Consider the following 24,370-nt stretch of genomic DNA (forward strand, 5'->3'; position numbering starts at 1 on the left):
TGATGAGGAGAGAACAAGAAAAGAGGACTGACCTATTTGTTCCGACAGGAAATGGCTTCTGGCAGTATTTCCTCAGGACCCACAAACCCACGATTTATGTTTTTCCCTGTTGTCACACATCTGACTGAAATAAATTAATAACACCCTTCAGCAGCACCTGGTGCAATCATTTGATACAGGTGTGCTGGATCAAAGAAGAAGAAGGGGTTGAAAAACACCTGAATTACAAGTTCTACAAGTTCTAACTGCCCTACTGGAAATCTTGCAATACTTGTTAGTCCACCGTCTGTCACGTGTCAGGGCGTGATGTGAGGGTTTGGTGATGCAGACGCTTGGATCCCAGGTAAAGATGAATGATGACGTATTTAATGAAGACATAATCCAAAATACAGGCAGCACCGCTGAGCAGAAACCAGGCTCAACACAGGCAGCAACTGAGTTTACGAATGGACTGAGACAACATACGACAGCTTCCCACCAAATGAGATGAGGAACTGACAGAGACACAAGTGAAACTAAATGCACAGAGTCACATCCAAAGTGTTCAAAAGTAAATGGCAGCATTAACTGTCTTGTTATGTTTTGGGTCAAATTGAGCTGTTTTGAAGTAATTTTTTTTTTTTTAATACTTGGAAGTATTTTTTTGCATGAATCTTTTTCTTTGTCCTTTAATAGGTTCACTCTACATATAAATATAAAATTGATACAATTAACACATTTGCAACCCCCTCCCTGTGTCTACTTTTTACATAGATACTGTAAGGGTCAATTTGACCCGGCAGTCAAGTTAAAGGATAAAAAAGATTTAAAAAATAAGTCCAATTCTATATGTTTCCTTGCAGCTATGAACCATATTTTACCACACACACACACAAGCCCACTTTCTCAATATCCTCTAACTGCAAGAAAGCAGGTGTTCATACAACTTATAACGGAACCTTTTCTGTTCCTGTGGTCAAACGCCACCCACACTGAGTGAAAACGGAAAATCTCACACCCACTCAGTGTGGGTGGAGGAAAACATAAATACTTTAAATACTGCATGACTCATTTGTCTTGATTTTAATCAGTGGGTCAATTTGACCAAGAATGGTATACATATCTCAAGTTCAATTATTAAGATCACCCTTGAAAAATACCCCAAAATGTAATATACATTTTTTTTTTTTTTTTTTTTTTTTTACAAAAGATCAATTTCAAGAAAATTGTTCTTTGCTTGTAGGTTTTTTTTTTTCAGTGGACAAAAAAAAAGTAAGTTCCACTTTTTATGTCCAAATGAGGAAGTTGTCATCATTGATCCTTTATTTGTGAGAAATAATTAAAAAAAAAACATACATTATTGCACAAATAGTGACTGAAATTGTTAGTATTGGAGTAAATAATCAGATATAAAAATGTTTTGGTAGATTTGTTTGGTTTCTGGCTCTACTGCATGATTGAACACTCCCTGGGTCAAATTGACCCACCAACATTATTGCTGTACCTCAGAAACAATCATAATGGGACAGTTAAAAGGTTTGGTAGAGTTGCCATAAAATGGTTCCCTGAGGCAGGAAAGGTATAAAGAACCCTGTGTTCATTGACAAGTTTTTCAAGTTTCTAGGAATTAAATGCTGTTACTTGTGCATCTAGCATTGATAAGATACCTTTACATGCAAACTAATTCCAGTTGATAAAACAACTTAAAAATCCCAGAACCATTTATGAAAAAATATATACATCAAGGAAAGGATCAGCTTTAGCTGTTATGAATCCCTTCTACAAATAGGACTTACCTGCTGAAATAAAGAGCACGAGTTTACTCCTGTGTTACATGTACATGAATAGTTTAACTACCTGTGCAAAACCTTTCATATACGTAATTTCCGGACTATAGAGCGCGCCTGATTATAAGCCGCACCCCCTACATTTTTAAAGGAAACACATTTTGTACATACATAAGCTGCACCGGTGTATAAGCTGCATCTGCCTACATTGAAACATGAGATATTTACAAAGAAAGACTGTACACAGAAGGTGTTTTTAAAGTTTTAATAATATGTCGTAGCTTTTTTTTCTGAACTGCAGCAATATAGCAAAACAACACTAACAGGGCTGGTTTAAATAACATATGGTTAAAATTCACGGAGAGCTAGAGAATATTCACAAGTGTTCTGCCAATTCTAGACACTGTCTTATTCAATTTAAAATTATTCACAGGCTTCATTACTGTAAGGTGAAGTTGCATAAAATTTTTCCTAACACATCCCCACTGTGTGACAAATGCCATGTTGCAGAAGCTACGCTTCTCCATTCTTACTCTTTGTGTACAAAATTAACCCCATTTTGGTCTGGCATATTTAAAACTTTATCAGATATGCTCCGTATAGAGTTAAGGCTGGACCCACTTCTGATTGTACTCGGAGTTTCTGTTCAGCTTTCTCAATTTAATAAATACCAACGACAATTATTATCTTATGCCTTTATCATAGGAAAAAAGCTAGTGTTGATGTTCTGGAAAAAACCAGAGGTTCCATCGGTTAAATTGTGGCTGGAGGAATTGGTAAGGCTCTCTCATTTGGAAAGAGTACGGTTCTCATTAGCAAATAATTTAAAGCGATTCAACAGAACTTGGCAACCCCTTCAGCAATATATTAATAACCCTATTTGAAGATGATTTGTTTTGATTATCGGTGTGATCAGATGTAAGTCCCAGGAAAAGGGGAGGGGAGGTGATTGGGTCTTGAGAATGTCCTTATTTATGTCACTTTTGTTTTGTTTTAATTTTGTATTGTCTTTATGTTTTATGTTCACATAAAAAAGAAAACAAACATGTATTGTTGAGGTTGTAATTCTCATGTCTGATTTCTCAATAAAACAGTTTGACAACAAAAATTCACGGAGAGCCGTCATCCTCTTCCTCCTGTGCACTGAAGCCATGGAAGTCTTCAGTTTACGTGCAGCAGCTCCGTTTCCTTTTTAATCGGCCAGCTCGATTGCTTTTAACTTGAAAACTGCATCATATGCATTTCTTCTTGCATTCTCCATGATGAGGGTCTGTTCAAGCTAATTTTATTCATGCACAAAGCACGATGTTACATTAGTCTTCCTCTACAGATATATTCCAGATGTCTCACGCTTACCTTTTCTGCTCCAGCGCCCCTACTGGCCGTTAGAAAAAAAATCATAAATAAGCTGCATCGTTGTATAAGCCGCAGGGTCGAAAGCGTGAGAGAAAAGTCGCGGCTTATAGTCCGGAAATTACGGTACACATTATTACTTTGCAAAACTGACTCGTGTGTTTGCTGGTTATAAATTGGGGGCTGTATCTAAAAAAAAAAAAAAAAAAAAAAAAAAGCACTAAACAAGCTCCCTCTGAGGGCATAAATTTACTGTCGGCTTTAAGCTGCGAAACAGGATCCTTGTTGGCTGGTCTTTCTTTCCGACTCCATCCTTCAACTTCTATTATATGAACCCCAGATTTTTCAACACTTTGTCCACGTTGGGAATCAATTTTTCCTGAAAATCCCACAGCCGGTTGTCCACATTGAGCTCCTCTAGTTTTAGTGATTTCCGTATGGCATCACGGATGTGGATGATCCGACAAACCTCTAGTGGGACTTTGTACTTCTGCCCAAAAGATCGAAGCACTTCATGCACAGATGTCTGCTCCACCATCCTACAACACGGGTACAGAAGAGTGAGATGTTGGTCATGTATACAGCACTGTAAAACACACTTTAAATCAGTACTTCTCATGAGGCATGACAAACCAAACTTTGTTATTGTCTTTATTCATATTTTGACTGCTAAGCAAGCCTCCTGTCACTAGGTGACAGCAGAGATCAAATTAAGGCCAAGCCAGTAGAAGAAGTAGCCTATGAGAACAAAGTAATACAACCAGAAAAAGGCTATACTATTGGCAGAATAAAGTAAAAAAAAAAAAAAAAAAATGATGATCCGGGTTCAGTCCTTGAGTCTCTTTTAAAACATAAAAACCTGTTGTACTATTTTAAAAATGAAAACAAGAAAAAACAACATTGTATTTACTGAGGTGGTACAGCTTACAAAAACATTTGAGAACCATTGAACAACATCCTGTTGTGGTCCGAAGAGTTTGAGCATCTGTTTTACTGTAATTTTTAAAAACCCATATATTTAAATTTGGACTTTACCATTTTAACTTCAATACAAATTAAGGCTGAATGCATTTCTCAGCCTACCTTGGCTGAATGATCATCTTGTGAGGATGGTAACTGTTTCGGTCAGGGTCTTCTCTGTAAATATGTTCCAGAATATTAATTCCAGGCACCTTGCTCCACCTAGGAAGGTGAAACCTCCCACTTGGTTCAAAGTGATGCTTGGGAAAGTAGTGGTTCTCAATGAGGAACACTCCCACCTAAAAAATTAGAATATGCTTTAATAAAAAGATGGGAAACATATTTGAAAATACAAGCATAATGCACTGATAAACAACCTACTTCTGGATGCTGCTTCTGCAGCTCGTCCATCAGAGACGTCAGGTTGTCATGTTGATACGGCATGATGATCTCATCTATATCGTTTAGCAGGACATAGCGGGAACGCTCCATGGATCTGTAGATGCACTCGTTGAGTGTGGTGAGCTGGCCAAAGTAGTGAATATCACCACCTCTTGACGAAAAGATCCAGTCCGTTGATGGATTCATGTATTTGTCGAGTGGCCAGGAAACTATTTCCACAAAGCCCTCCTGGCTGTAACCCTGCAGAAGACGGTCAAGGTCCGGGCCACAGCTGGTGTTGTAGATCACCACTCTGTTCACGCCGAGCAACCTTGGATAAAAAAAAGACAAAATAAAATCACCTTCTAAATATTTTGACACTGCAGGTAAAGCAGCCTGAAGTGCTAAATGTTTTTGTAACTTTGCAGTCAATAGGTGCTTCTTTCCTGCAGTAGGAAGGGAATCTGCACACATAATTTGAGGTACATAAATGAACAAGATAGTGTTTGTGAATCCAGTACCAACTCCTTACAAATAAATAGACCTTGATCTAAGTTTTACTCAAATCTGCAGAAGGAAGCTTTCAATTACTGACTCCCCAAGATTTCCATCGACAGCCTGACACAATAGCTGCCTGTTTGAGATTTGTGAAACGCAGCTTCATTGAGTTTGGCCACCTGCCAGCTGACGTTGTGCAAACCAGAGCTAAGAGGATTCACCATGTTACAAGCTAACCTGTGCTAGCTACACATAGCTGTCGACAACCACTGAATCTGCTGTAGGACTGGAACTCAAGACGCCAGTTTCCGAGCCTGCTAGCCGACAACACACTGCAAGCTGACGGTGGTAGCTTCGAATGTAAAATTTTAAGTGCTTTTCTTTTGTATTTTTATGGTGCTTCTGTGTTATTGACGCTTAACTTTTCCAAACGCAACAGGCCTCAGTGCCTGCCACAGCTCAAACCACCTGTAGCTCATACCGTTCAAACTTCATCCCAATGATTGGTTTTAATCACCGATAGTCCACTAAGCTGCTACTTTTTGTTATTTATTTTAATTGACGTTTTATCTTCCTCAGTAGTTAGTTGAGTTTTAGTAGCTTAGCGAGTTTGTCGATTGAAGACTTCAACTGTAAAATTACATTTTTGCTTTTAAAAATCTTGTATATTGGAGTGAGGTTTGTACTTATGCCACATTTATGTTGTATCCTCCTGTTAAAATAACTCCAGTATATTGGAGTTCATCTATTCTTTTAATACCTAAGCCTCATCAAGCAGTTATTTATAGACGCTAACTGAGACAGGACTATTTGGATATTATTACTACTTTCTGGTGGTGCTCCAACTTGATAATTTAATCTAAGTTACAATTTTTATTAATATTTTCCTTAGGTAATTATCTCCTATTGCAGCACAACAGAGTTGAAAATAAATCTATTCAACATCTAAATGGTTCATGGAGCTCTAGTAGAAATTTCCTGGCATTATGAATTCTTTTTAGATATTAACTAGAAGTTTTAATCCAGAATAATTTTAGGTGAGATTGATCTGTGGGTAGAAAGAGAAGCATTGTACATGTCAAGATTTGATTACTAATCTTGTGCTTTTCTAAATCAATCAGAATATTGATAGATAGATTTGAGTTCACAACTGTGAACCTCAATTTCCCATTATAAATCATAAAACTTATGTTTCCCACTAGTAAAGTTTAGGATTACTGACTTGTACATCTCTAGTGTCTGTGCAAACTGCAGCACATTGTTGTAGTTCCAAAACAAAGTGGAGATGCACACAGTGAAATCCATCCTTTTCTCCTCTCCTCCATCTGTCTTCTTGTTCCCTATGGGAAGCCAGACGTATTCGGTTCCATTCTCAGGCCTCGTTTGAGTCAGAAGAGTGACATGTGCAGCTTTGCAGGTTTTAGGAATCTGGCACAAGACATCTGTGGTGACGAATGGAAACCCGAAGTTGTCCGAGTGTTGTAAAATTTTCGCTGGAGTGGTTTCACTTGTGTAGCCGGCACAGCAGAAAAAGCAGTGGAGTTCCTGGATGGAGTCTCTCCGAAACATCCCGATGAGGCGAAGGTCAAAGCCCTGTACTCTCTGATCCATGTAGGCTGAGACTAAAAAGTGCTTGGTGTTTTTCAGGGGAGTTATACTCTGTTTGGAGACTGATCCCTCACAAACTTGTGAAACAACAAGTTTGGGTTTGAAGCCGATTGATCTATTGCTAACAAAGAACGTGATTATGGATATGGTGATGAAGAGGAGGACAAGGAACTTAATTCTGGTGGAGTTTGACATGGTGAAATGGGTTCCTGGCCTCAGGCAGACCCTGGAATCAAAGGGCAGAGAAAAAACATCAGGGCCATTCTGAATCTGTTACATAAATGAGGCCGTAAAGGTAATTTTATCTATACAACACAGTTTCAGCAACAAGCAACAAGCGCTTTACAGGAATTAAAAGAAAATACAAACAAAATAACAAACTAAAGGAAAGAGCAAAAGAAGAAGAACAATCTAATGTCGAGCTAAGGTATGTAAACTAGGTGGTCCTGTTCAGGGTTGATAGTTAAATATCCTCTGGTCTAATTCCTCTTCAGGGTTTGAAGAACAGCAGTCTAAAAAGAATCTAATAATGTTGATCCAAAATATATAAATTAGAAACTACTTTTCAGGGCTGGTAGATAGGTATAAGTAAGTTTCTTCTGGTCTAATTCCTTTTCTGGTTCAGAAGAACAGCTGTCTAAAATGTAGTTGCTAAGGTGTTTTTTTCTAGATTCTAAGTTTAGGTCTGGTAGATTATAAATTTCAATCTTCCCTAACGTTTTTCCAATACATCTCATTTCCCAATTATCCAAATTAGTTTGGCACTGAACCAAAACTAGCAACTTCTCCTCGATTGATTTCGTCCCTCTAGTGAGTTTTGAATCCTCAGCTGGGCTGAGAGTCTCAGCAAGACTCGCATCTCTGTCCACACAAACAGGCCAAGTGTTCGCTAGTTTGTTGATAAACCAGGTACCCACAAGCTCCAAACAGCAGAAATCCTGCTATGAATAAATCCAGAGTGCATCACGCTGGGTGTGTCACCGCAGTACAGGAGGGCTCGCCTGTGCCCAGTCTTCTCATGGAGAAAATTTGATGAATTGCATCGAGAGACCAGTTGACTAGATTTGCAGATTTGGAGGATGTGCAAAGAAAGGTTCCAAAAATAGAGAAAAAGACAGCACAAACACAGAGCAAGCAGAGCAGGCGAGGGCAGGGAGAGAGCAGAGGAAAATAGCATCCGCCTTCACAGAGAGCAAGAGGAAAACTTAACTATAGAAGCACAAAGTTGAACAACATTTCTAGGTGCAACTTTAACGCATATGATCACATAAGACTGCAGTATTTGGTAGATCGAAATATTTCAAATATTCAAACTCCTTGCAAATAACATATGTGGAATGGTTTGAATGACTTGGACTCCATTTACTGCTAATAGACATGTGACCAAAATGCAAATTATGAAGCACAGTGGTTCGGCCATCATGACACAAAAGTTGAAATGTTGATAAAAATAATCAGTACAGTCACATCAAATGAGATCCCTGGTGTCAGTACAACCACAAAATGTTGGAAATACATTTATCATTATAATGATAAAAACAGTTCCCTGTTCCTTGTCTACTTTTAAGACGATGCTTAAAACAGTCACTTTTATATCCCCAAGGCAGTCTAGAGGTCTTGGAGGGGGGCTGTAACAATAGATAAACCTGGGAAACAAGAAGAGACAAAACCAGGAGGTTTATTCTTTAAATGGGATCTGAAGAAGTAGCAAAGGCAAAAATGTGAACTTAAAAGAAAAGAAAGGGGAAAATAACAACAAACCAGGTTTTCTAGCCAATAAATCCTCCATCACAGCACCACAAAGCTGCAGCACACCTGCTGCCCAATTGGCCAAGAGGCCCTTAAAGTCAGTTTCCGAGAGTGAAAGTCACTCTGGGACTTTCTAGAACTACTATTAGAAGTAGTAGTTCTTATTCTACTACTCTGCTAATCAAGAGGCAGAGTGAAACCAGCTGGACCGGCTTAACCTGCCGGAGCTCAGCAGCAACCTGAATTCAAACATTACAGAAAACCTTATTGCTTCTTAAAAGCTCCCCTGAACAATAAGACAAATAAGAGCTTTTTGAGGGCAGATCAGTGAAACACATAGAGGCATAGAGGTGTGTTTCAAAAGATGGATTTTTTTAAGCAAGTAAACTTATTTTTTTAAATAAAAGTTATCTACTGCAGCCTTAATACAAGCTTTTTTCTTTGCTGCAAATCAGTTTTTGTCCTCCACTCCTAAGTTCCATAAATCAATTAGCCATGTAAGGATGGGAAGAAAACGTATTTTGAACTTTGATCGACAAGTACAATAAATGTAGGCCTAATTTCTTTACTTCCTCTAATCATTCGCTAGGGTTTGGGTAAACCTCAACCAGGTGTCTTTTTTCACTAGATTGAAAAACACTAGTGTAACAAATTTGGTAACTTGGAAACCGTATTTCTGTCTCAAAGGAAGCACTCGGTCCAGCCAGGTGTTTTATACAGCTGAATGGTTTCTATTAGAGATTGAAGGATTTCTAGAACATGCATGAAAGAATCAAGGCAACACTCCAGCTATGTTTTTGATGAGGGAATAGCACCAAAACACGATATAATTTTACATAATACTGCCCCTTTAAAAATGGGAAACATATTGGTGGGATAGCAGAGAGCCCACTTGGTGAAAATAACAAAACCGAACTTAAAACAGGAACTTAAAACAGACAGAAGCTGCATCAACAATGAGACAACTGAACAAAAGGTACAACAGCGTTGATGATGAAAGAACAAGAAAAGAGGACTGACCTATTTGTTCCGACAGGAAATGGCTTCTGGCAGTATTTCCTCAGGACCCACAAACCCACGATTTATGTTTTTCCCTGTTGTCACACATCTGACTAAAATAAATGAATAACAGCCTTCAACAGCACCTGGTGCAATCATTTGATACAGGTGTGCTGGACCGAAGAAGAAGGAGTTGAGAAACACCTGAATTACAAGTTCTAACTGCCCTACTGTAAATCTTGCAATACTTGTTAGTCCACCATCTGTCACGTGTCAGGGCGTGATGTGAGGTTGTGGTGATGCAGACTAGTGATGGGCAAATGAAGCCTCATGAAGCAATGAAGCTTCCGGCCCATTGCTTTGCCCAAAAGTTCATTACTCGATGCTTCATTCATTTCTCACTAGTGACTTCTGCTGGTGAAGCTGTGACAGCCTTGTCACTCAGACAGACATATTTAAAAACAATTAGTAAATGCAATATTGTCACAAAGTTTTTGTCAAACTCAAGTTTAGTTCAGGAGAGTCAATTAAATCCTATTTAACTAATCATTTTTAGTTATTAAAATTATTTGTTGCCAATCCTAATGGCTGTTTTCTTCTGTCATTGACTTTATTTAACAGTAGACATTTGTTTTGGTGTACTCGGAGTGCAGTGCTTGTTGGGGAAGACAGTTTTCTTTGAGTTTTGATTTGCCTCCTGAAAAACTTTCTATTGGCTCTCTGATCTGATCCCTTATATTTTTACTCATAAGCCAGAATTTTACTTTTCCAACAGCTTTAAGTCTGTTTCTGCTGTGCAAGACTGATATATTTTTGCAGAACAAAGAAATAGTGGAAATTTCAAGAAGGTGAAAATTTTGGAGGTGAAAGGTTTAATTATTGTTATTTAAGAATCTTGTGAGTGAATCATCTCAAAGTCTTCCCTGATGTCAAATTTTTTTCTTCTTGCTGGCTCCTTTTCAATCAAGTTTATTTGTGTAGCACATTTCAGCAACAATGCAGTGTCAAAAGGTTTTACATAACAAAAGCACATAAATATAAAGTCACAAAATATGCCATAATCAACCATTGAGAAAACTGGTAAACATTACATTTTGATGAGTGTCATCATCAAAATCATTAATACATATGAACTATAAAAGGTTCCTTTTATTTCGGCCACTTATGAAGACAAATACTCCACTCATGCGATCAAGCAGCGGCTCATCACGCTTTTATTTTGAAAACCGACGCGCAAAATGAAGCAGTCACGTGACCCATGCAATGCGAGGCCTCGTTTGTTGCCAGTCACGTGGTTTTCAGCAAGACGACACAAGCCTCGAAGCGGGGCTTCATCGGACACGCCCCCTTATTACTCGGTACAAGCCTCGAAGGCTGGCCTCAGATAGGCCAGGGGTAGGGAACTCCAGGCCTCGAGAGCCGGTCTCCTGCGACTTTTAGATGTATCTCAGCTTCAACACACCTGAGTCAAATAATGAGGTCATTAGCAGGATTCTGGAGAACCTGACTGCACTGAGGAGGTCATTCAGCTGTTGGATTCAGGTGTGTTGAAGCTGAGATACATCTAAAAGTTGCAGGAGATAGACCATCACTAATGCAGACGCTTGTAACCCAGGTAAAGATGAATGATGACGTATTTAATGAAGACATAATCCAAAATACAGGCAGCACCGCTGAGCAGAAACCAGGCTCAATACAGGCAGCAACTGAGTTTACGAATGGACTGAGACAACATACGACAGCTTCACACCAAATGAGATGAGGAACCGACAGAGACACTAAATTCTATTGATGGGTCCAGCAACACCGACGCGTCGGCGCATGCGTCAAGCCCATAGACCAAAACCCGCGTCAGTCCGCTTGTTGCTTTCAGCAAGTCACGTGACCGATAGAGGAACTGTTTTGAAATGACACTGATGCGCCAAACTGTGTGTAGTGGCGATTGTTTGTCGAACCAAACATCCAATAAAAGTTCCTCAAGCCACTAAGAGGCACTGGGGTCCAGTTTCTGTACGCAGGCAAAAGAAGATGTAATGTCCAAACTTGTTGATTGTTCAGGAAGGTTTAATTTTTCTTTTCAGCCACAATTACAGAGTTCAAACTTTCCTTTGTTCTCATTCTGTCGATCATGCTCTGCTCTCTTGCTCTGCTCTCTTGCTCTGTTCTCTCGCTCTGTTCTTTTGCTCTGTTCTCTCGCTCTGTTCTTTTGCTCTGTTCTTTTGCTCTGTTCTTTTGCACTGTTCTTTTGCTCTGGTAAAAACCATAGGCCCCAAACCCAAATGCCTGCTGGTCCTTTACCAGGCCCCTATACTTATAGAAAAGTGGACTGACCCACATGACTTCCTGTCTAACTCAAAGAATGAATAAGAAAAATAATAAAACAAAAAATTAAATAGAATCAACAATTATTAACCTGCAAATAAATACTGTAAATAATACAAAAAATATACATTTAAAAATTAACTAACAAAATTCAAATGAATAAAGAAATCAAGAATAAATAGCTCCAACACTGTGTTTATAAGGAAGCAAATCTGTCAACAGGATGCCTTCGCCAAAATAATTGTTGATCTTTTACGGTACAGCGTCAATTATGGAGCCTCAAGGCAAACGAAAGGTTTCGTAGTTTGGGACCATTTTGATCTGACGTCGCAAAATAAGTTATTGGTTATCACTTCGTTGTTTCATCCAGTTCTTTTCAGTTTCTGCTCGATCTATCTGGATCCAAGTTCAGCTGAAATTGACTCTTAGTTTACTTTCATATTATGTTCTGCAGGTTAAGTGTTACATATGTTTCTCCTTTTAAATTATACATTTCATAATTTTATTCTTAAATTACCCTCCATAAATAAAAATCTTTAGACAGAAAAAAAATAAAGACAACCCCGCTATAAATAAATAAATAAATAAACACATTCATAAAGATCTACGTACAAAATAAATATAAAAGAAAAAATTAATTTATATGAACAATATTCAGTGTCACTAAAATCTGTTTTATTTAAATAAATCCACCTCGTCAATGCTGAGGCATTATAGTGCATCAGAATGAAGTCCCAGATACACCCAGGATAAACTCTGGTATACAGCCATTCTACAAGTTACTCAATTGCTTTTTATAAACTATTTTATAGAAATGTATTGTTTACATAGTTTTTTTTCCTACAGCAGATGTGTCAAAAATAAATAAAAAATGAAACAGGCTAACGTTCAATATGTTGGAAAAACGGTTTTTTTTTTATGAAAATTTGTGGAAAACAAAACAAAACAAAACAAAACAAAAAAAAAAACAGTCCACAAGCATCCTCATTCCAAAAACGTTCACTTTTATTTTCATCACTTGGTACATGCTCACATTATTTATTGACTGTATCAAAGAATATCAAATATATTTTAGATTTAACTGAAGATATGACTTAATAAAATATATAATATACAATAAAATACAATGACTTAAATCTTATTGTTTAGACTAGGTCATCAAATCAGTCTGTCAACTATGTTGCCTGTAGGGATTTTTAATGTCCAGCAGGTGTCAGTATTCAGTAACACAGTATCGACATAGTATCAATACAGTTTTGCAAAAGGTCGAAACGATACATTTACCCATCATTACTAAATACACAGAGGGTAATCAAGGAAACGAGACGCACATTAAATGTGTTGCAAATTTTGCAACCCCCTCCCTGTGTCAACTTTTTACATAGATACTGTTCGGTAGTGATGGGCTATCTGAAGCCAGGCTTCGAGGCTTGTACCGAGTAATAAGGGGGCGTGTCCGATGAATCCCCGCTTCGAGGCTTGTGCCGGCTTGCTGAAAACCACGTGACTGGCCACAAATGAGGCCTCGGATTGCATGGGTCACGTGACGGCTTCATTTTGCGTGTCGGTTTTCAAAATAAAAGTGTGATGAGCCGCTGCTTGATCGCATCAGAGGAGTATTTGTCTTCAGCAGTGGCCGAAATAAAAGGAACTTTTTACAGTTCACGTGTATTAATGAAGACATAATCCAAAATACAGGCAGCACCGCTGAGCAGAAACCAGGCTCAATACAGGCAGCAACTGAGTTTACGAATGGACTGAGACAACATACGACAGCTTCCCACCAAATGAGATGAGGAACTGAAAGAGACACAGAGACACAGGTGACACTAAATACACAGAGGGTAATCAAGGAAACTAGACACATTTGCAACCTCATCCCTGTGTCTAAAAGTGGCCTCGGATTGCATGGGTCACGTGACTGCTTCATTTTGCGTGTCGGTTTTCAAAATAAAAGTGGGATGAGCCGCTGCTTGATCGCATCAGAAGAGTATTTGTCTTCAGCAGTGGCCTAAATAAAAGGAACCTTTTATAGTTCATGTGTATTAATGATTTTGATGACGGCACTCATCAAAATGTAATGTTTGTTACCAGTTTTCTCAATGGTTGATTATGGCATATTTTGTGACTTTATTGTCAAATTATTAAATGACAGAAGAAAACAGCCACTGACAGTAAACATATACAAGGATTGACTACAAATAATTTAAATAAATAAAAAAGATTAAATAGGATTTAATTTACTCTCCTGTTACTAAACGTGAGTTTGACAAATCTTTGTGACAATATTGCATTTACTAATTGTTTTTAAATATGTCTATCTGAGTGACAAGGGTGTCACAGCTTCAACAGCAGGTGTCGCTAGTGAGAAATGAATGAAGCATCGAGTAATGAACTTTTGGGCAAAGCAACGGGGCCGGGAAGCTTCATTGCTTCACGAGGCTTCATTTGGCCATCACTACTGTTTGGGTCAATTTGACACGGCAGTCAAGTTAAAGGGTAAGAAAGATTTTTTAAAAAGTCTAATTATATGTCTCCTTGCAGTTATGAACCATATTTCACCACACACACACACACACACACACACACACACACGCACACACACACACTCTCTCTCTCAATATTCTGAATGACTCATTTGTCTTGATTTTAATCAGCGGGTCAATTTGACCCAGAACAGTATACATATCTCTCAAGTTCAATTATAAAGATCACTCTTGAAAAACAAAACAAAACAAAATGTGACATTAAAAAAAATTACAAAAGATCAATTTCAAGAAAATAGTTTTTTGTTTGTAGTTTTTTTCAGTGGACAAAAAAAAAAAAAAAAAAAAAGTAAATTCCACTTTTTATGTCCAAATCAGTAAGTTGTCGTCATCAATCCTTTATTTGTGAGAAATAAAATAAAAAAATCATTGAACAAATAGTGACTGAAATTGTTAGTATTGGAGTAAATAATCAGATATAAAAATGTTTTGGAGGATTTGTTTGGTTTCTGGCTCTACTGCATGATTAAACACTCCCTGGGTCAAATTGACCCACCAACATTATTGCTGTACCTCAGAAACAATCATAATGGGACGGTTAAAAGGTTTGGTAGAGTTGCCATGAAATGGTTCCCTGAGGCAGGAAAGGTATAAAGAACCCTGTGTTCATTGACAAGATTTTCAAGTTTCTAGTAATTAAATGCTGTTACTTGTGCATCTAGCATTGATAAGATACCTTTACATGCAAACTAATTCCAGTTGATAAAATAACTTAAAAATCCCTGAACCATTTATGAAAAAATATATACATCAAGGAAAGGATCAGCTTTAGCTGTTATGAATCCCTTCTACAAATAGGACTTACCTGCTGAAATAAAGAGCACGAGTTTACTCCTGTGTTACATGTACATGAATTGTTTAACTACCTGTGCAAAACCTTTCATATACACATTATTCCTTTGCAAAACTGACTCGTGTGTTTGCTGGCTATAAATTGTGGGCTGAGTATAAAAAAAGCACTAAACAAGCTCCCTCTGAGGGCATACATTTACTGTCGGCTTTAAGCTGCAAAACAGGATCCTTGTTGGCTGGTCTTTCTTTCCGACTCCATCCTTGAGTTTCTATTGTATGAACCCCAGATTTTTCAACACTTTGTCCACGTTGGGAATCAATTTTTCCTGAAAATCCCACAGCCGGTAGTCCACATTGAGCTCCTCTAGTTTTAGTGATTTCCGTACGGCAGCACAGACTTGAATGATCCGACAAACCTCCAGCGGGACTTTGTACTTCTCCCCAAAATATCGAAGCACTTCATGCACCGATGTCTGCTCCACCATCCTACAACACGGGTACAGAAGAGTGAGATGTTGGTCATGTATACAGCACTGTAAAACACACTTTAAATCAGTACTTCTCATGAGGCATGACAAACCAAACTTTGTTATTGTCTTTATTCATATTTTGACTGCTAAGCAAGCCTCCTGTCACTAGGTGACAGCAGAGATCAAATTAAGGCCAAGCCAGTAGAAGAAGTAGCCTATGAGAACAAAGTAATACAACCAGAATAAGGCTATACAATTGGCAGAATAAAGTAAAAAAAATGATGATCAGGGTTCAGTCCTTGAGTCTCTTCTAAAACATAAAAACCTGTTGTACTATTTTAAAAATGAAAACAAGAAAAAACAACATTTTATTTACTGGTACAGCTTACAAAAACATTTGAGAACCATTGAACAACATCCTGTTGTGGTCCAAAGAGTTTGAGCATCTGTTTTACTGTAATTTTTAAAAACCCATATATTTAAATTTGGACTTAACAATTTAACTTCAATATAAATTAAGGCTGAATGCATTTCTCAGCCTACCTTGGCTGAACAATCAACTTGTGAGGAAGGTAAATGTTTCGGTCAGGGTCTTCTCTGTAAATATGTTCCAGAATGTTAATTCCAGGCACCTTGCTCCACCTAGGAAGGTGAAACCTCCCACTTGGTTCAAAGTGATGCTTGGGAAAGAAGTGGTTCTCAATGAGGAACACTCCCACCTAAAAAATTAGAATATGCTTTAATAAAAGGATGGGAAACATATTTGAAAATACGAGCATAATGCACTGATAAACAACCTACTTCTGGATGCTGCTTCTGCAGCTCGTCCATCAGAGACGTCAGGTTGTCATGTTGATACGGCATGATGATCTCATCTATATCGTTTAGCAGGACATAGCGGGAACGCTCCATGGATCTGTAGATGCACTCGTTGAGTGTGGTGAGCTGGCCAAAGTAGTGAATATCACCACCACTTGCCGAAAAGAGCCAGCCTCGCGATGGATTCATGTATTTGTCGATCGGCCAGGAAACTATTTCCACAAAGCCCTCCTGGCTGTAACCCTGCAGAAGACGGTCAAGGTCCGGGCCACAGCTGGTGTTGTAGATCACCACTCTGTTCACGCCGAGCAACCTTGGACAAAAAAAAAAAAAGACAAAATAAAATCACCTTCTAAATATTTTGACACTGCAGGTAAAGCAGCCTGAAGTGCTAAATGTTTTTGCAACTTTGCAGTCAATAGGTGCTTCTTTCCTGCAGTAGGAAGGGAATCTGCACACATAATTTGAGGTAGAAAAATGAACAAGATACGTTTTGTGAATCCAGTACCAACTCCTTACAAATAAATAGACCTTGATCTAAGTTTTACTCAAATCTGCAGAAGGAAGCTTTCAATTACTGACTCCCCAAGATTTCCATCGACAGCCTGACACAATAGCTGCCTGTTTGAGATTTGTGAAACGCAGCTTCATTGAGTTTGGCCACCTGCCAGCTGACGTTGTGCAAACCAGAGCTAAGAGGATTCACCATGTTACAAGCTAACCTGTGCTACACATAGCTGTCGACAACCACTGAATCTGCTGTAGGACTGGAACTCAAGACGCCAGTTTCCGAGCCTGCTAGCCGACAACACACTGCAAGCTGACGGTGGTAGCTTCGAATGTAAAATTTTTAGTGCTTTTCTTTTGTATTTTTATGGTGCTTCTGTGTTATTGACGCTTAACTTTTCCAAACGCAACAGGCCTCAGTGCCTGCCACAGCTCAAACCACCTGTAGCTCATACCGTTCAAACTTCATCCCAATGATTGGTTTTAATCACCGATAGTCCACTAAGCTGCTACTTTTTGTTATTTATTTTAATTGACGTTTTATCTTCCTCAGTAGTTAGTTGAGTTTTAGTAGCTTAGCGAGTTTGTCGATTGAAGACTTCAACTGTAAAATTACATTTTTGCTTTTAAAAATCTTGTATATTGGAGTGAGGTTTGTACTTATGCCACATTTATGTTGTATCCTCCTGTTAAAATAACTCCAGTATATTGGACTTCATCTATTCTTTTAATACCTAAGCCTCATCAAGCAGTTATTTATAGACGCTAACTGAGACAGGACTATTTGGATATTATTATTACTTTCTGGTGGTGCTCCAACTTGATAACATAATCTAAGTTACAATTTTTATTAATATTTACCTTAGATAATTATCTTCTATTGCAGCACAACAGAGTTGAAAATAAATCTATTCAACATCTAAATGGTTCATGGAGCTCTAGTAGAAATTTCCTGGCATTAAGATTTTTTTTTTAGATATTAACTAGAAGTTTTAATCCAGAATTATTTTAGGTGAGATTGATCTGTGGGTAGAAAGAGAAGCATTGTACATGTCAAGATTTGATTACTAATCTTGTGCTTTTCTAAATCAATCAGAATATTGATAGATAGATTTGAGTTCACAACTGTGAACCTCAATTTCCCATTATAAATCATAAAACTGATGTTTCCCACTAGTAAAGTTTAGGATTACTGACTTGTACATCTCTAGTGTCTGTGCAAACTGCAGCACGTTGTTGTAGCCCCCAAACAAAGTGGAGATGCACACAGTGAAATCCATCCTTTTCTCCTCTCCTCCATCTGTCTTCTTGTTCCCTATGGGAAGCCAGACGTATTCGGTTCCATTCTCAGGCCTCGTTTGGGTCAGAAGAGTGACATGTGCAGCTTTGCAGGTTTTAGGAATCTGGCACAAGACATCTGTGGTGACGAATGGAAACCCGAAGTTGTCCGAGTGTTGTAAAATTTTCGCTGGAGTGATTTCACTTGTGTAGCCGGCACAGCAGAAAAAGCAGTGGAGTTCCTGGATGGAGTCTCTCCGAAACATCCCGATGAGGCGAAGGTCAAAGCCCTGTACTCTCTGATCCATGTAGGCTGAGACTAAAAAGTGCTTGGTGTTTTTCAGGGGAGTTATACTCTGTTTGGAGACTGATCCCTCACAAACTTGTGAAACAACAAGTTTGGGTTTGAAGCCAATTGATCTATTGCTAACAAAGAGCGTGATTATGGATATGGTGATGAAGAGGAGGACAAGGATCTTAATTCTGGTGGAGTTTGACATGGTGAAATGGGTTCCTGGCCTCAGGCAGACCCTGGAATCAAAGGGCAGAGAAAAAACATCAGGGCCATTCTGAATCTGTTACATAAATCAGGCCGTAAAGGTAATTTTATCTATACAGCACATTTTCAGCAACAAGCGCTTTACAGGAATTAAAAGGAAATACAAACAAAATAACAAACCAAAGGAAAGAGCAAAAGAAGAAAAACAATCTAATGTCGAGCTAAGGTATGTAAACTAGGTGGTCCTGTTCAGGGTTGATAGTTAAATATCCTCTGGTCTAATTCCTCTTCTGGGTTGGAAGAACAGGAGTCTAAAAAGAATCTAATAATGTTGATCCAAAATATATAAATTAGAAACTCCTTTTCAGGGCTGGTAGATAGGTATAAGTAAGTATCCTCTGGTCTAATTCCTTTTCTGGTTCAGAAGAACAGCAGTCTAAAATGTAGTTGCTAAGGTGGTTTTTTTTTCTAGATTCTAAGTTTAGGTCTGGTAGATTATAAATTTCAATCTTCCCTAAAGTTTTTCTAATACATCTCAATTCCCAATTATCCAAACTAGTTTGGCACTGAACCAAAACTAGCAACTTCTCCTCGATTAATTTCATCCCTCTAGTGAGTTTTGAATCCTCAGCTGGGCTGAGAGTCTCAGCAAGACTCGCATCCAACTTGGATCTCTGTCCAGACCAACAGTCCGAGTGTTCACTAGTTTGTTGATAAACCAGGTATCCACAAGCTCCAAACAGCAGAAATCCAGAGTGTATCATGCTGGGTGTGTCACCGCAGTACAGGAGGGCTCGCCTGTGCCCAGTCTTCTCATGGAGAAAATTTGATCAATTGCATCGAGAGACCAGTTGAGCAGATTTGGAGGATGTGCAAAGAAAGGTTCCAAAAATAGAGAAAAATACAGCACAGAAACAGAGCAAGCAGAGCAGGCGAGGGCAGGGAGAGAGCAGAGGAAAATAGCATCTGCCTTCAGAGAGCAAGAGGAAAACTTAACTATAGAAGGACAAAGTTGAACAACATTTCTAGGTGCAACTTTAACGCATATGATCACATAAGACTGCAGTATTTGGTAGATCGAAATATTTCAAATATTCAAACTCCTTGCAAATAACATATGTGGAATGGTTTGAGGAGGAGGCCCAGGGGAAGACCCAGGACATGCTGGAGGGACTATGTCTCTCGGATGGCCTGGGAACGCCTTGGGATTCCTCCGGAGGAGCTGGTGGAAGTGGCTGCAGAGAGGGAAGTCTGGGCCTCCCTTCTGAAGCTGCTACCCCCGCGACCCGACCCCGGATAAGCGGAAGAAGATGGATGGATGGTGTGAATGACTTGGACTCCATTTTCTGCTAATAGACATGTGACCAAAATGCAAATTATGAAGCACAGTGGTTCGGCCATCATGACACAAAAGTTGAAATGTTGATAAAAATAATCAGTACAGTCACATCAAATGAGATCCCTGGTGTCAGTACAACCACATAATGTTGTAAATACATTTATCATTATCAGTATAATGATAAAAAAAGTTCCCTGTTCCTTGTCTACTTTTAAGACGATGCTTAAAACAGTGACTTTTACATCCCCAAGGCAGTCTAGAGGTCTTGGAGGGAGGCTGTAACAATAAATAAACCTGGGAAACAAGAAGAGACAAAACCAGGAGGTTTATTCTTTAAATGGGATCTGAAGAAGTAGCAAAGGCAGAAATGTGAACTTAAAAGAAAAGAAAGGGGAAAATAACAACAAACCAGGTTTTCTAGCCAATAAATCCTCCATCACAGCACCACAAAGCTGCAGCACACCTGCTGCCCAATTGGCCAAGAGGCCCTGAAAGTCAGTTTCCCAGAGTGAAAGTCACTCTGGGACTTTCTAGAACTACTATTAGAAGACGTAGTTCTTATTCTACTACTCTGCTAATCAAGAGGCAGAGTGAAACCAGCTGGAATGGGGGAGAAATCCTCCATGCAGCCACCACTGCATGCAACAGTGACGTTTACCCAGTCAAATGGGGGAGTAGAGGAAGGCAGACTGTGACGGGCGTGGGCAGGTAAATACAGGCTGGAGAGACGGCCTCCCTCGCACCGCCACCATCATACCTCCGTTGTTATGCTGCTATAGGCTTACGCTTATTTGCTTATAGACAAACTGACCACTTTTTCTTCACTTTCTTCTTCTAATATTTTCCAAGTTTACATTGTTTTCGCTCAGTTTTTTTTCCCCAAGCTTTCAAAGAACGGAGTAAAGAACTAGATGCCAAGCATGACGGTCTATAAGCTTGAGCAGTGAATTCAAACAAGAGGTTACCTGTAAAGAATTACCTGGAAGAGGTTAAGATATTGAGATAGTAGCGTTATGACACGTCTAGCCTCCATGCAAACTGGAGCCAACAAGCGCTGCACACATTTAGGGCCTTATGATTTCCAGGATGCGGAAAATGAGGACAGAAATTAAGTAACAAATTGTAATCCACAATAAAGCACATATGTCATTGATATTGCTGAGCAGAAAAAGCTACATTTATTGTTTAGGATTCCCTATAACTTTACACCCAACTACTCTTCCTGGGGTTTATTATTTAAACATACAAAGTAGAAATCATTCACATGTATGACAGGTGACAGATCTAATATGCATAGCAATTAAAAAATTTATTGTTTATACAAAATGTTAGTAAATTCATAAAGTAATGAACCATTCCAGTTATAAATGTTACTCCCAAGACATATGTGAATGCAAAGTGTATAATGCCAGGTAACATTGAGAGATTTAATAAACAATATTTACAAAACTCAACAATAATGGAACAAAGAACAAAGAACTAGATATGAATCAAGGTGGGAAAACAGAGAATCACACAAGGTAAACATTTCACAGACAAAGGATCATATTCACACACTAGAATTCAAACATTATAGAAAACCTTATTGCTTCTTAACAGCTGCCCTGAACAATGAAACAAATAAGAGCTTTTTGAGGGCAGATCAGTGAAACACGTGGAAGCATAGAGACGTGTTTCACCTGAGGGTAGTGCAGGTGAATATCATGAGTGAGTGTGAATATAATAGAAACAGGAAGCAGAATATTAACATGAGAGAAACTAAAGCAGCATCTGCAATGCATTTCTGAAGCCTGTAGTAACACCACAGAGAGGAGAGGAGCTTGTTTTTTTTCAAAGATTATCTGTCTTATATTACAAATAGTGACAGTTTTAAAAAAAGATGTTTTTTTAAGCAAGTAAACTTATTTTTTTAAATAAAAGTTATCTACTGCAGCCTTAATACAAGCTTTTTTCTTTGCTGCAAATCATTTTTTGTCCTCCACTCCTAAGTTCCATAAATCAATAAGCCATGTAAGGATGGGAAGAAAACGTATTTTGAACTTTGATCGACAAGTACAATAAATGTAGACCTCATTTCTTTACTTCCTCTAAATCATTCGCTAGGGTTTGGGTAAACCTCAACCCGGTGTCTTTTTTTCACTAGATTGAAAAACACTAGTGTAACAAGTTTGGTAACTTGGAAACCGTATTTCTGTCTCAAAGGAGGCACTCGGTCCAGCCAGGTGTTTTATACAGCTGAATGGTTTCTATTAGAGATTGAAGGATTTCTAGAACATGCATGAAAGAATCAAAGCAACACTCCAGCTATGTTTTTGATGAGGGAATAGCACCAAAACACAATATAATTTTACATAATACTGCCCCTTTAAAATGGGAAACATATTGGTGGGATAGCAGAGAGCCCACTTGGTGAAAATAACAAAACCGAAAACAGACAGAAGCTGCATCAACAATGAGACGAACTGAACAAAAGGTACAACAGCGTTGATGATGAAAGAACAAGAAAAGAGGACTGACCTTCTATTTGTTCCGGCAGCAAATGTCTTCTGCCAGGCTTTCCTCAGGACCCACAATCCCACGATTTATGTTTTTTCCTGTTGTCACACATCTGACTAAAATAAATGAATAACACCCTTCAGCAGAACCTGGTGCAATCATTTGATACAGGTGTGCTGGATCAAAGAAGAAGAAGGGGTTGAAAAACACCTGAATTACAAGTTCTACAAGTTCTAACTGCCCTACTGGAAATCTTGCAATACTTGTTAGTCCACAGTCTGTCACGTTGTGTCACGGCGTGATGTGAGGGTTTGGTGATGCAGACGCTTGGATCCCAGGTAAAGATGAATGATGACGTATTTAATGAAGACATAATCCAAAATACAGGCAGCACCGCTGAGCAGAAGCCAGGCTCAACACAGGCAGCAACTGAGTTTACGAATGGACTGAGACAACATACGACAGCTTCACACCAAATGAGATGAGGAACTGACAGAGACACAAGTGAAACTAAATACACAGAGCGTAATCAAGGAAACGAGACACATTTGCAACCTCCTCCCTGTGTCTAAACAAGGCTTCGCATTGCATGGGTCACGTGACGGCTTCATTTTTCGTGTCGGTTTTCAAAATAAAAGCGGGATGAGCCGCTGCTTGATCGCATCAGAGGAGTATTTGTCTTCAGCAGTGGCCGAAATAAAAGGAACCTTTTATAGTTCATGTGTATTAATGATTTTGATGACGGCACTCATCAAAATGTAATGTTTACCAGTTTTCTCAATGGTTGATTATGGCATATTTTGTGACTTTATATTTATGTGCTTTTATTATGTAAAACCTTTTGACACTGCATTGTTGCTGAAATGTGCTACACAAATAAACTTGATTGAAAAGGAGCCAGAAAGAAGAAAAAATAAATAAATCCGACATCAGAGAATACTTGAGATGATAAATAACAATAATTAAACCCTTCACCTCCAAAATTCTCACCATCAAGAAATTTCCACTATTTCTTTGTTCTGCAAAAATATATCAGTCTTGCACAGCAGAAATAGACTTAAAGCTGTTAGAAAAGTACAATTCTGGCTTATGAGTAAAAATATAAGGGATCCGATCAGAGAGCCAATAGAAATCCAAGAAAAAGAACTTTTGGAGAATTTTAGATTTTCAGGAGGCAAATCAAAAGTCAAAGAATACTGTCTGCCCCAACAAGCACTGCACTCCTAGTACATTAAAACAAATCTCTATTGTCAAATTATTAAATGACAGAAGAAAACAGCCACTGACAGTGAACATATACCAGGATTGACTACAAATAATTTTAATAACTAAAAAAGATTAAATAGGATTTAATTTACTCTCCTGTTACTAAACGTGAGTTTGACAAAAACTTTGTGACAATATTGCATTTACTAATTGTTTTTAAATATGTCTATCTGAGTGACAAGGCTGTCACAGCTTCAACAGCAGGTGTCGCTAGTGAGAAATGAATGAAGCATCGAGTAATGAACTTTTGGGCAAAGCAACGAGGCCGGGAAGCTTCATTGCTTCACGAGGCTTCATTTGGCCATCACTACTGTTTGGGTCGATTTGACCCGGCAGTCAAGTTAAAGGGTAAGAAATATTTTTTAAAAAGTCTAATTATATGTTTCCTTGCAGCTATGAACCATATTTCACCACACACACACACCCACACACACACCCACACCCACACCTACACACACACACACGCACACACACGCACACACACACACACATAAGCCCACTCTCTCAATATTCTCTACTTTAGTAGGAAACTGCAAGAAAGCAGGTGTTCACACAACTTTTGACGGGAACCTTTTCTGTTCCCGTTCATGGAGAAACTCACACCCACTCAGTGTGGGTGGAGGAAAACAAAAATATTCTCACCATGCCTCATTTGTCTTGATTTTAATCAGCGGGTTAATTTGACCCAGAACAGTATACATATCTCAAGTTCAATTATAAAG

At 38.6% G+C, this 24,370-nt stretch overlaps 2 protein-coding genes across 7 annotated transcripts in view; both read right to left on the bottom strand.

The window, feature by feature from the left end:
- Positions 1-1,300: 1,300 nt before the first annotated feature.
- On the bottom strand, positions 1,301-23,035 carry LOC122846561. 4 transcript variants are annotated; one of them, XR_006373259.1, is made up of 6 exons: positions 22,404-23,035; positions 18,037-18,579; positions 16,246-16,576; positions 15,988-16,163; positions 15,060-15,460; positions 1,301-1,847 (listed from the first exon to the last, which is right to left on the bottom strand). XR_006373259.1 is itself a non-coding variant. In XM_044143593.1 (6 exons), the coding sequence occupies exons 2-5, from the start codon at positions 18,546-18,548 to the stop codon at positions 15,244-15,246; spliced, it is 1,305 nt and encodes a 434-aa protein (XP_043999528.1). In that variant the 5' UTR covers positions 18,549-18,579; positions 22,404-23,033; the 3' UTR covers positions 1,310-1,586; positions 15,196-15,243. The 4 variants fall into 4 exon arrangements, 2 of the variants coding, with proteins under 2 accessions (XP_043999528.1, XP_043999527.1); XR_006373258.1 differs by having other exon boundaries at positions 1,304-1,847; positions 17,968-18,579; positions 22,404-23,033; XM_044143593.1 differs by having other exon boundaries at positions 1,310-1,586; positions 15,196-15,460; positions 17,968-18,579; positions 22,404-23,033.
- LOC122846563 overlaps positions 2,018-24,370 on the bottom strand; it is a 32,981-nt gene continuing 10,628 nt past the window's right edge. Inside the window, exons 1-5 of one of the 3 annotated variants that reach the window (XM_044143597.1) lie at positions 9,336-9,530; positions 6,250-6,792; positions 4,461-4,791; positions 4,203-4,378; positions 2,018-3,658 (exon numbers count right to left, since the gene is read on the bottom strand). In XM_044143597.1, the coding sequence (XP_043999532.1) occupies positions 3,445-3,658; positions 4,203-4,378; positions 4,461-4,791; positions 6,250-6,761 (1,233 nt within the window). In that variant the 5' untranslated portion in view covers positions 6,762-6,792; positions 9,336-9,530 and the 3' untranslated portion in view covers positions 2,018-3,444. Of the gene's footprint in view, positions 3,659-4,202; positions 4,379-4,460; positions 4,792-6,180; positions 6,793-9,335; positions 9,531-24,370 lie in introns of those variants that run through there. The other 2 variants (XM_044143595.1, XM_044143596.1) reach the window with 2 other exon arrangements.

Source organism: Gambusia affinis, linkage group LG16 (genome assembly GCF_019740435.1).
Source record: "Gambusia affinis linkage group LG16, SWU_Gaff_1.0, whole genome shotgun sequence".
Classification (NCBI taxonomy): Eukaryota; Metazoa; Chordata; class Actinopteri; order Cyprinodontiformes; family Poeciliidae; genus Gambusia; species Gambusia affinis.

What these genes read in the sequence shown, in the direction of transcription:
- LOC122846561 (XM_044143593.1), bottom strand. Translation starts at nt 18,548, where the DNA reads ATGTCAAACTCCACCAGAATTAAGATCCTTGTCCTCCTCTTCATCACC. An exon ending in CAGACACTAGAGATGTACAA is followed by an intron (nt 16,577 to 17,967) that starts GTCAGTAATCCT and finishes TTTTTGTCCAAG; the next exon opens with GTTGCTCGGCGTGAACAGAG. An exon ending in AAGTTGATTGTTCAGCCAAG is followed by an intron (nt 15,461 to 15,987) that starts GTAGGCTGAGAA and finishes CCCGTGTTGTAG; the next exon opens with GATGGTGGAGCAGACATCGG.